The 11,847-nt window shown below is 45.0% G+C and overlaps 1 protein-coding gene across 3 annotated transcripts in view; it reads right to left on the bottom strand.

Annotated features, from left to right (window-relative positions):
• The window catches only part of LOC115581881 (tetratricopeptide repeat protein 28), a 208,250-nt gene that overhangs the window by 2,417 nt on the left and 193,986 nt on the right, over positions 1 to 11,847 (bottom strand). For 2 of the 3 annotated variants that reach the window (XM_030417377.1, XM_030417379.1), the window contains 12 exons: positions 10,555 to 10,717; positions 8,088 to 8,228; positions 4,319 to 4,463; positions 3,998 to 4,177; positions 3,292 to 3,836; positions 2,723 to 2,970; positions 2,498 to 2,622; positions 2,176 to 2,407; positions 1,841 to 1,917; positions 1,155 to 1,178; positions 279 to 408; positions 45 to 152 (listed from right to left, as the gene is read on the bottom strand). In XM_030417377.1, the coding sequence (XP_030273237.1) occupies positions 45 to 152; positions 279 to 408; positions 1,155 to 1,178; positions 1,841 to 1,917; positions 2,176 to 2,407; positions 2,498 to 2,622; positions 2,723 to 2,970; positions 3,292 to 3,836; positions 3,998 to 4,177; positions 4,319 to 4,463; positions 8,088 to 8,228; positions 10,555 to 10,717 (2,118 nt within the window). The remainder of the gene's footprint in view (positions 1 to 44; positions 153 to 278; positions 409 to 1,154; positions 1,179 to 1,840; positions 1,918 to 2,175; positions 2,408 to 2,497; positions 2,623 to 2,722; positions 2,971 to 3,291; positions 3,837 to 3,997; positions 4,178 to 4,318; positions 4,464 to 8,087; positions 8,229 to 10,554; positions 10,718 to 11,847) is intronic. The other variant, XM_030417378.1, reaches the window with a different exon arrangement.

Genomic DNA, 11,847 nt, shown 5'->3' with positions numbered 1-11,847 from the left:
ACAGGAATGCTAAAAAGGTTAATTGCAAATAAGACTATACTTACCAAACAGTGCCAGAAGGGACTGGAGAGCAAAGTGCAAGGTGCGGCGGTTGGCTAGCTTGCCTGTCTTTAGCACTACTTCTTCTTGGCCAACTTCACATAAATCAAACCCTGAAAATACACAAAAAGGGCAACCGTTGTAACTTTATTTTAAAAATTGCATTCGTCACTCCACAGGGACACACAAGATGCAGGATGGCTGGGGGAATGGAAAGGACAGGGATCTTGTTGACTCACCAAGAGCAGCCAGAAATTCGTGGCATCCCGGCAGTCTCCATAGCTGCACACTAATGGACACCTGAATGGGCAGGAGGGAGAAATCCTGTTCTTTCTCACCTGTCTGAAGTTGGACTAGCACCTGGTGGAGCTGGAGAAGAAGAGAGAGAAGACACATAGGGAACAGAGGCAGTGGTTAGGAATAAGTACCAGAATACAGTAAACTCATACATTCTACTGGAGATGGTTCAAATGAATCTGCGTGATCAAACTATTTCTATTCTTCTATTGGAATTTAAATCATCCGGTCATCATTGCAGTTCATCTTCCTAATACAATGGCAACCGCACAAATGTTTAGGTCATATGAATGGCTATTAGTGAAGCAGAGCTGAAAGGGTCTCGGCTTTGTGGGACTTACACGTGCCCTGAGAGCACACTTTGCCTGTTTTGTTTCAGGATTAATTGGCCTGGAACAGAGAAACCTTTGTCAACGTGACGTAACTGTGCTGGTAATAGAACCACGCATCGTCTCCTCACCTCACCTCACTCGTCATGATTAAGAGAGGTTTTACATTACAGCTTTATCCCATCTACCACCATGAAATATTCCTCTGACCGGTAGTGAACCAATGTTGTAAATCCTTAAATACTCAAAATCCCTATGATGTAACAGCAGGAACTAGCAATGGAAAGTTATGAACACAGCAAGTATTTGCTCAGCTACACATTATGCATGCACGCTAAACAGCAGGAAAACAATAAAAGTGATTATTAAACAGTCGTGCAGCTTCTACAGAATGAGGTGGTGTTTTAGAACATTTAGCAGGAGAGAGAGTGGAGCGTAGTGGAACAGGGTAGAATGGGATGCAGCCCAGGTAGGTGAAGGCACACTTACCATTGCCACCATATTTTTAACAGCCTTCAGATCGCAGGTTAGGGGCAGGGGAGAGAGAAAAGGTTTTAATTGCATGCACATAGGCCATTCACAAAGGGTACAAGGGTTCAGGTCAACAAGAAGGATAACAACAAGTGTTTAATATGTTAGAATACATAGATTAGGTGGAGCATGTTTCATGCTCTGTGCATTGAGACCAGTATTAGCAGCATGAGGCAACGTAAACTGCTTATCAGCTACGAACTGGATATTCTTTCACTGTAAGCATGTGATAGCCACAAACAGGGATAAACCTCTGAAGTGTAAGATTAATTCTGTGGTGTCATGAGCTTGGGTGCAAGAGAACAGACTGAAGGTTAAGACTTTGTACTTGTAGGACCGCTAGTTCGGCTTCTATGCAGCATTTCAACACAGATTAAGCTGCAGCCTGAATAGCCAGTGTGTTAGTGTATCCAGTTCTGACATAACTCAGTTATGCAATAATACATCCCCGACATTCACGTCTAGGGAGAACCTCATGGCACAAATGCATCTGAAAGCGTAAAAAAAAAAAAAAAGACTGCCTCCATAGTTCTTAAAGCTAAATAAGTGCATTGTTATTTGTCATTTGAACCAAAGACCAATTCCTATCTGGCGCCTTGGATTTAAAAATCAAGCAGCATTTGTTCTGAGCTGCAGGGGCCTACCCGGTTGATGAGCTGCTCTCCTGCCTCTGAAGCTGTGATGAGTTTGCACAAAGCCTGGAGAGCTGGCGGCGGCAGACCTGAGGGATGGGATCAAAGGAAGTTCCTCATTATTCATATGCAAGGCACGTTCTTTATACCTCATACTAAGGAGTACGGAGCGATATGAAATGTCACAAACACAAAGGACCTTACTGGCTTTTTTTGTATGTGAAAAACGACGTCAACAAAATCACATAAAACGCAAGACCACCAAAGCCGTAAAACACTGGACAATATGGTAAAAGAGGTTCTGAGTCTAATAAAACTGTGATGTAGAGCTTGTCTCATGTGCATACCCAGTAGTGATTGTAAAGTGGTGCTGCACTGCTGGAGCCTGTCCCCTGGATCAGCAGTAGGAAAGAAGACAGCAGCGGGAATACCAGGGCCAGCAGAGTCAAGACGGAAGCCCACAGCTGTCAGCAGGGCCTGCCAGCCAGGGACGCCCCCCACCTTGTTCTCCACACTTTGCTGGGATGTATACATGGAGTTACGCTGGCCGTTCTGTATCCTCTGAAGAGATTTCTCCACCTGCAAGGACCAGGAGGAGCAGCATCAGTACTTTTGTGTGTCTTAGGCTGTGGTATTTCCTTTGTATGTGCGTGTGTGTCCATATCTCACCAGGTGGAGTAACACTCTTAGAGCATCACGCGCTCGATCTGGATACTGTAGAATCTCTGCCAAAGCTTGGCCGATGAGAGAAGACGGACTGTTGAGCTTGACATCATTTCCAATCAGCATGTATCCTGGATGGGGAAAAAAAGCAACAAAAGAGATCCATTAGAATGTCATCTTTTTGGATTATCACGATGTAGAACTCACACAAAAGAGAGTAACATCTCTTACCTGCCCAGTTGGAGGGGTGTGAGTACTGCTTGCTGCTCTGCACAGTCTTCATGGCATCTGCCAGTGCTGCACTAGCCTTGGTACCGTTAAGCAGGGCAGTGTAGAAGGCATGGACAAAAACTTTGGAGGCCGCAACAGGGACAGGCCACAAGGACACGAGCGTACACTGAGCACCAGCAGCCAGGAAGGCTCTGGTCAATCCCACGACACCGTCTGCGGTCACTTTGCTGCTGGACTCCTGGTACGACCTGCAGCACAATGTCACACAGGCGAATAATTGAATTAGGAAGTTATAAAGTATTTAATGGCATAATATTTCAAGCATTATTTGCTTTTATCACCTCTCTAGGCATCTCAACCTCTTTAGCTACATTACATCTTAGTTTTTTAGTACCGTTCACCACATAATACCTTCATGTCTATAAAACAATCCTTAATCCATGTCCTACAGTCCTTATTTTCTTTATACAAATTATCTAATTACTTGGTTTATTCTTTGAAAAATAACATACAACAAACTTTCCCTAACTAATCAACCTAGAGGCCACTATTTAAACCGACCTACGTACCCCAACACCACCAGCTTGACAGGCAGCCTCAGGTCCAATATATCAGCAGCTGTGAGCAGGAACTCCTGCAGGGGCGGGCTGTCACAGAGGCTCTCCACGTCGCTGCTGTCATCCTGCATGTGGAGAGACTCCGGTATGGTGTAGCCGCTTCCTATAGAGCCCTTCTGGCCTCGACCACTGCCTCCTCCCCTCCCCCCTGCACCTCTCCCCACTGTTCCGACTCCAACACTGGCACTCGCCCCACCGGGTACGCTCTCTGGGTTTGGGGTAAGCACCAGAGCCGCCAATTTCCACGAAATGTGTGTGGCGAAGTGGGCACACTCGGCCTGTGTGAGGGCACTCATCACCCTTTCCTTGGTGGCAGCGGAGCCAGACAGGGGTTGGCAGCCCAGCAGCTCAGCCACCATTTGTGCTTCCTCCTCTGCAGAGGACATTGGTCCCCACAGCCAGCGGTCCATCACAGGCGAGGGCAGTCTCGGGTTCCCCACAACTGCTGCCATTGAGACACCACCACATGGAGCTGGTCCAGGGCGCCGCGAGTGACCCTAGGGGAACAAGGTTATGTTATAGATCTTCAATCTAAGGACAACAGCTCAATCATTTTTTTAAAGACTTCATTAGGTCCTGATCTTGTGGCTAGAAAAGATTTTATAGGAATTTCAAATGGAAGTATGGTTTTTTTTTAGTCATGAATGAGAAAATCAACCTTTGCATTAGATCCAAGGCCATGGATGGAGGGAACAGCGATGAGGCTGAAGCGCTCATACAGGTATTCATTGGAGGAGCTTCCTTTCAGCAGGGCGAAGGGGATGAGGTATAGTTCTCCCTCCAGCACCATCACTAGTTGTCTGTGTCTGCCAACAGGCCCACTGGAGTGCATTAAGCCCTGTCAGACAAAAGAAAATGCACAAATACAAAACAATGTTCACTCTGTAGTGCTGCTGATTTCTAGTTGTCATAATTGCATTTTTTTTGTTATGCTCTACACACCAATATTCAGGCAATGACCCATAGAGGTACTACTCACCCCCTCCATAGGTGCGATGAGCAAGTCATAAAGTGCTCGAAGTGGAGGCTTTCCCAGGTTGCTGGAGCGACGGGACAGGGAAGAGTTACCATCTTTGGCAGGTGACATGGTGTTACTGAACAGGCTGGTCATACTCTGGCAGCTCCTGCACAAACACAACAAAAAATAATGCCATTTTCATTTTTCACTTCACATGTTTATGCTGCAGACAGTTAAGGGCTTTTTGCCACATCATACATTTACAGTATGCTCCGTGGACAGCACAGGAAGAATTTCATTGTACACAGAAACATGTTTCCTTACTGTGCATATGACAATAAACACTTTGAATCTTGAATCTTGAAAAACATATGCATGGACAACAGCTCCTTTGTTTTCTTTTCTTTAAGTTACAAAATGACCTTCCTACCACCTGATCTACAGACATTCAAGATATAATGGTCTGCCATGTTTTACGAGTGTCCTTGAGTCAACACCACTATCAATTCTAATCTGATAATATTCTACCTAACAACAGGGTACATTTATCTTAAATAGAAAACCATGGTTGCTTTGCAGTGATGGAATGTAGCTCGGTTCTTTTGGAGGCACTTTCTCAAGGTTCTTTTTCCACCGCTATGTTAATTTAATAACTTTTATGTTTAATGCCGCATCAGAGCCAAAGCCACACATATTTAAATGAATGAATTTCATTTGTTACCGGATAAAAAAGAAAAAAAGGATTGTTACAATCAGGAAAATGCTGAATATCGGATCAGATAATAGGCCAGGTTGATAATCCACAGACCTATAATATATAGTATAAACGTGCATGTAAATACATGTGTATTTTACTTTTAGTTGAACTTTGATGCTCAAGTAAATTAATGCCACTAAATTACTTTTGATACTTTAATACATTTTCACTTTTCTTTTTTTTTTTTTTAACACTATATCTGTACTTTTTCTCAGGTATGACATTTAGTTACTTTACAAAACACTGTTGCTTCATAACCTCAAGGTCAACAGAGGGTTTGTATTTGGAAATGCTGGGAAGTGATTAAAGCTTAGTTTATTAATCAATTAGTCAACTGAAATAAAATGAGTTGCCAACTTTTGTTAACTGATTAGTCGTTTCAGTCATTTTGTTAAACAAAATGTGCTGCTCCTTTTTTTGATTTGATAGTAAATGAAGATTTTCTTTCGGAATATTGTGATGAGCATTTTTCACGGTTCTCTTCCCATTTACAAACAATTAATCGTCCGATGAGACGATGACGAGAATAATCCTCAGTGGTGTGCTTAGGTGGTCAACAGCATGTAAATAGGTATTTCGTGTATCAAACTACCCTTTAACATTAGACCATCCTGCTGCAAATAATGAGCTTTGCAGATGTGCTGGGAATGTGGCTGCAGAGCTCTGTGTCTTGCGGCGTAGTCTTACATCAGATATGGCTCGAGCAAGACTCAGACTCAGCCAGCGTACTCTCTGTGAGTTTGCGTGTGATAGCAGCACAAAGCTGCAGCAGGGTTAGAGCGGTGAGTGATCCAACACACTCAATCTCAGAGGCCCTCCTTTTTTCTTTTTTTTTTTTCAACATTCCCAGGGTCAGATCTGAGTCACACTGAGTCAGAAGCAGATGAAGGCAGACCAACTGGACCTCCATTGTGATTGAGATGCTGAGATCCCTCAGAGAACACATATATAATTTCACATGACATGAGACAATACCACTCAGACTATTATGCCAAAATGTGAAGCTCCACTAGATGGCAGTATTTCACTGTGGTAGTCCAGAGACATGAAGAGGGGTTGAATGCAATCAGCTTGCCAGAATCAGGAGAACAGGGCTCCTCCCAACATAACAGGGACCTACTCTACTTGCAATCAAAACTCTGAGCTTCCATTAGATGAAAGTAGAGATAGTGAGTGACTTCAGTGCACTGGCAGTGACTTTTTTGCAGACTGGAGTAAGGCAACGACTGTGTGTTTGAGGCATGTCTGCTGTGTGATAGGAGTGAGAGCTCAGGCACAGACTCTCAACATACTGAGAACTGTGCTAATGGTGGCCACAGGGTTAGAAGCCTTTGGTTGTAGGCGCACGGGGCCAAGCTTTATGGTCACACTTGTCACCACTCTTCATCTGTTCCACCAGCCAGAGTTTCCTCCGAGCCGCAGCCAACAGACATCTATCCTGCCCTTCTGGTAGCCCCCGGCCACTGGCTTCCCTCCAGCCTCCCGACACTCTGTCTCTCTCCCAGGCCTTGGCATGAGCCTCCATGGGAAAGCAAACAATCGTTTGTTAGCCTGACAGGAAGAGTGAGAGCGCAGGCGAGGGATAAACCAAGTGAAGGTGAGTGTCAAGTGTAGAAGGAAACAGTGAAAAGAGAAGACTAAAAGCAGCGAGTCTGAAGGTGAAGACTGCATTCAGTGGCTGCCTAATTTAGGCTTCACTCCTTTAAGTGTGATCTGACAGGTGATACAAAGGTAGACAAGTTTGTCTCTATAGCACACTAAAGCTTTTCATACTGACCTAATTTCTTATTGTGATATAAGTGATGGCTTCAGCTCGTGGCCACTCAGCTCTTCTGATGCAATCGTCCTGCTCTAGTGTGAACCGCCTCATTACAGACAACTTCATCGAGATCCTCCAAAAATCTCATTATGCCATCATTGTGCATGAAAACGTATTCAATTACACACTGAGGGGATTAGACACGAGGAGACTTTGATTATCACCTTCCTGTAGTAATCCCTCCAAGCTCCCTGGTGAAGATTCGATCACGGTGTTAAAAAAAGGGCAATCGATGATAATGCCAAATGAATATATCACACCAAGGAGCACAGGCCTCTTAATGCTGAGGATATTGTTCTTGTGCCAAGTTTGATTTAAATGTCATTCAACTAATTATGTTTTGGAGTGACTGTCTTCACACCACTAATAGCCTAACTCTTAACATGTTCGGGGAAAAAACGATAGCGGGAAGTGAAGTCAAAGAGAGCCCTTGAAAAGCCGCACATACATGTACATTATCTGACATCGTATGAAATTACTTCATTTTCTCTTGCTCTAACATTGTGATAGACGATAGGCTCCTAAGCACGGGGAGCTATATAATTCAGAGTTTTTTGAGGCCCCAAAGAATGAGCGGATTATTACCGGCAGCCCATTAAAGGGGCTTAATGAGCACCGAGACTCAATTAAAGCTGGAATTACCCTCTCATCAAAGAGCAGCTCAAGTGTGGACGAGGACAGGGAAATATGACCCAGACGCACACATCTGCACACGCATGCACACATTCGATTTGGTATACATAACCAGTGAGCGCAATGTAAATGAATACCTTCCATAGCAGTGTTGAATAATACTGTGGACGAGCCGCTGCCAGACTCACTGAAAAATCCGCAGTGATAAATCTGCTCAAACACAAACAGGGCCAACATCTTAAAACCACATCAGTGTCTGTGTCTGTGTCTGGCAGGCACGCACACACACACACACACATACACACAGGCTCCATCAGAGTAGGCAGTTGATAAGGGCTTTAGCAGCTTGGCTCTACTCAGTCTATTTAATAAGGAGGATTCACATGCTGCCTCTGCGCTGGCTAAACAATGGAGAAAAGACTCTTTTCACAGATGAGCCACAATAGCTGTGAATCTCCTTACCCAAGCCCTTATTTTTCATCTCTTTTTGTGTAAAAGTGGGTCTAAGCAGCGCTTGTTGATCGCAGATGTATCTCAGTAGGAGCATGGGAACGATGAGGTGATTTGATAGAATTACATACCTGTTGAACAGGTTGTTTCTGGACACCATGCGCAGGAAGCCCGTTGGATCAGTGACTGAATTGAGCTTGTTGTTGAGCTCCTCAAATTGCTGGTCCAACAAATCTCCCGCCTCGCTCTCCGTCTCGCTGCTCGAACACCCTCTGGAAGAGAAAGAGAGGGAGACAGAGGGACGGCGTGAGAGACACGTACAGCCCTCAGAAATGTTGGCAAGAAAAAGGCACTTCAGCAAAGTAGATAATACACAGACTTACATTGTTTCTCTGCGGATTAATCAACTACACACACTCCTGATCTGTCCGAAACACACACTGTTCAACCCACACACACTTGGCCTCATTTCTCAGGCTTGGTCCAACACCCTGATAGTACGCAGAGTTAAATCCTTTCATTATAATGCTGGTGATGCTGATCCAGTCTGTGGGGAGTCAACCACCCCCACCCCACAATCACTACCTCGCCACTACTCTCTCTCATCCTTCCCTTCATGCCTGAACCTCTCCTCGGATGCACCCATATCATGTAACTCTTATGTCAGCTCTCACAGTAGATGAGTGAGAGATGACACCATGGGATCTCTCATCATCTTCTGCTCCCACCACCACCACCATTTTTTTTTAATCCTTGCAGTATGTGTCTCATTTGAGGGTGTTCTCCTGTGGTGAACACCCTGACAGACTATGTTGACTGAAAGAACATTGGATGCAGAGTACAGTGCAGTTTAAAAAAAAAAATGATTTCACATGTGAGTGCAAGGATGTCTTCTGTCACAAAGGCTGCATCCTCCCCTCTCTACATCATCCTTTCTTTCACACACATGTGCTCGCCCCATTCTTCTCCATCCCATTCATTTTCCCCTCTCAACTCATTTCAGAGTGCTGCCTCCTTTTCTCTCTCCACTCTGGAGAATGAATGGGCTGGTAAGTGGTGCCATATTGTGCCCATCCAGGCGCAGTGGCGTATGTGCAGCTTCCCACTGGAGTAGTAAATGAGCTGGTAATGGGGCAGGAGGGCCCGGCTGCTAGGGTGGCAGAGGCTGGCACTGGGCGGACCAGCTGGGCACTATGGATCAAACGGCAACAAGAGAGACGATGCTAACGTCAAGCGCGGTGCGGACCCGCGGGTGTCGATGGGTGATTTTAGTTGTCGATATTTCTCACCACTCCCGCTGGCTACATCCCTTGTTGTCTTTAACCACCAGCCTCTTCCTTTTTCTCGACTTTTACTCCATTGATTTTGCCATTGCATCTTAACCTCCTCTCTTATACTCTCAGTAAACCCCATTCTCTTTCCTTTACTTGTCAGGTCTGTGTTTGTAAGGTGGGTTCAACAGTCTGGCAATACAAAGAGCCATTATTCCATCTCATTTACTCCCACTGGGGAGAGAGTAGAGTACTTTAGGAAGGTGGTGGAGGGCTGTCATCACCGGGAGCAATGGGGCAGAATAACACTCTTTAACACACTCACTCACACACACACACACACACTTTCTGAATGACAAAATAACCCGTCCTCAGCTAACTCTGCGGATAAAAGAAGTGTCAACTTTTGGTTTCAGCGTTAACAATTGTTTTTGTTTGGCCTACATTTTTGCTGACATGTTTCCTTCTGAAGACTCAAACAGCGTGGTCTGTACTGCCTTCCCTTTTTTGTCAACAAGGGTCTTTATTGGTGTGTTTTTTCTTTGTCTGCTCAGCCAGAACAAATCAAACTGAAGTAGCCATCCCTGCCCAGAAAAAACAACAACAAAAGGTTTCGGTAAAGGCTAAATGGCTGCTGGATTATATATCAGCGGTAGTTTAAAACATGCTTTTGTTGCAGCACTGCTCTCTTCAATGACTGCATACGTGAGTGTGTGACAGTGAAATGTGATTTAGGAGCTTCGATTCTTGAAAACCGTTCTCTCAGTTAATGGTCATCCGTTGTTGGGGTCAGTGGGTGACTTGATATCATCATTGATAATATTGATCAGGACATCTCTCGTTACAAAAGAATATGCTACGCTTCATATGTACAGTATATTTACCAAAGATCTAGTAAAGTGATTATGGTCATGTGCTGTGGCTGTGTCCTGGCTGCACGCTCGGCTTCGAATCCAACCTGTGGCCCTGTGCTGCATGTCCCCCCTCTCTGTCATCCCTGTTTCCTGTCACACTTCAAGCTCTCCACAATAAAGACCATGAATAATAATAATAATAATAATAATAATAATAATAATAATGAATAAAATAATAAAACGTATATATTACATAAGGGGCAGAGGAGGGATTGTTAAAAGCCAGTAGAAATGAAAATCTTGTGCATGCTAACACACAATCCATGAAGTCACTAAGTACTTAAGAGAGAAAAAACCAGCAACCATCTTGTGCAATCATTCGAGCAAATTACTCCTAAATAAGTGTGTTGTGATGAGAATAACAGACAGAGAGAAGAATTTTCATTTCACTGTGACAGCTGTGAACATCTCACCTGCTGTAATAGGACTCAACTCCCAGAGCCTCGCGAGCGCTGGCAATGTGCTGCTCCAACGAGGAGCCGCTGATCACCCCGCTGTTGCTGCCCGTCTCCTGGAACTCTGACGCTCCTTCTGATACGCCCTCGCCCAGGTACACCTCATGAAACTTCAGGATGCCTGTGGAGAGAGAGGGGGAGAGAGAGAGAGAGAGAGAGAGAGAGAGGAACATGAGAGGGCTGCAACTTCAGGTGGAGTGAAAGTTTAATAACGAAAAAAAATAAATGAAACGATTTTCCACGCCTCTTTTACTCATACGCTTGTATTACTCGCTCGCTACGGGAGGGAATATTGGATCGTTTCGGCTGAAAGCTGCGAGGGAGGCCACGTGCGCTAGTGCATCTGGGGAGCAAAATGAATAAAACAAATAATGTTCAATAAAAGATAAGAGTAGGCTGACTGTGCCATCTGCTGCCCGCCACGAGAGCTCAGCTGAGTTTCGAGCAGGAACATCAGAGGGGGTGTGTGCGTGTGTGTGTGTGTGTGTGTGTGTGTGTGAGAGAGTTTATGGGTGTGTCAGTGCTGTATAAGTGGACGTGATTGCATTTATTAGCTGCATTTGAATGGAGGGTATATGTGATTCAGGCGTGTGTGTGTTTGCATTCAGGGAAATAAAATGTCACCAAATTTGCACTTCTGAGGTAATTGGGACCTTAGTAGCCCTTTTTAGTGATGGCAGACTCTTTAGTGCGGGCCATGTTTGTGTGCCAGCTGGATGCCAGGGAATGCCAGGAAGTGACAGACAGGCGATTAGTGAGCAAGTGGCTCCCTCTTAGCCTGGGGCAAAATTCAACGCTTTGAAGATCTCCACTGGTCCCTGCAGTGTTCCTCCCCTCCGTATGACTAGTGCTGGGGGGTCAAGTTCATCTGGTTGCCTGGAAGCGGGATCTGATCAAATGTGCGGGCTTGGTGGCGTGGGACGTGGCTCTCATTTCCTCTCTTTACGGCAGAGAGCAGAAGAGAGCCAAAGAGGTACTAACAGTACGGCAGCCGCGGGAGCCAGGAAGTGTCGTGCACTTAGATTCACCCTCAGCTTTTGTGTAACTGGAGTCGTGCAAACAAGCTGAATCTTAATCCCTCTGCCCACACTGGCGTTGCTCAGTGTGTCAACAAAAGGGAGGAGTGGAGAAGCACACAAAGTAGTAAATGTAAATGTACAGCAACACCACACGAAAATAAAAATAAAAGTAGAGAGGGGAAGCATCAGACGGGATGAAGAGAGACTGAAAAATGATGTTCTGACTCAACAG

This window comes from Sparus aurata, chromosome 5 (genome assembly GCF_900880675.1).
Source record: "Sparus aurata chromosome 5, fSpaAur1.1, whole genome shotgun sequence".
NCBI lineage: Eukaryota > Metazoa > Chordata > Actinopteri > Spariformes > Sparidae > Sparus > Sparus aurata.
The sequence above is the reverse complement of the archived record's forward strand: the minus strand, read 5'-3'. Positions and strand labels throughout refer to the sequence as shown.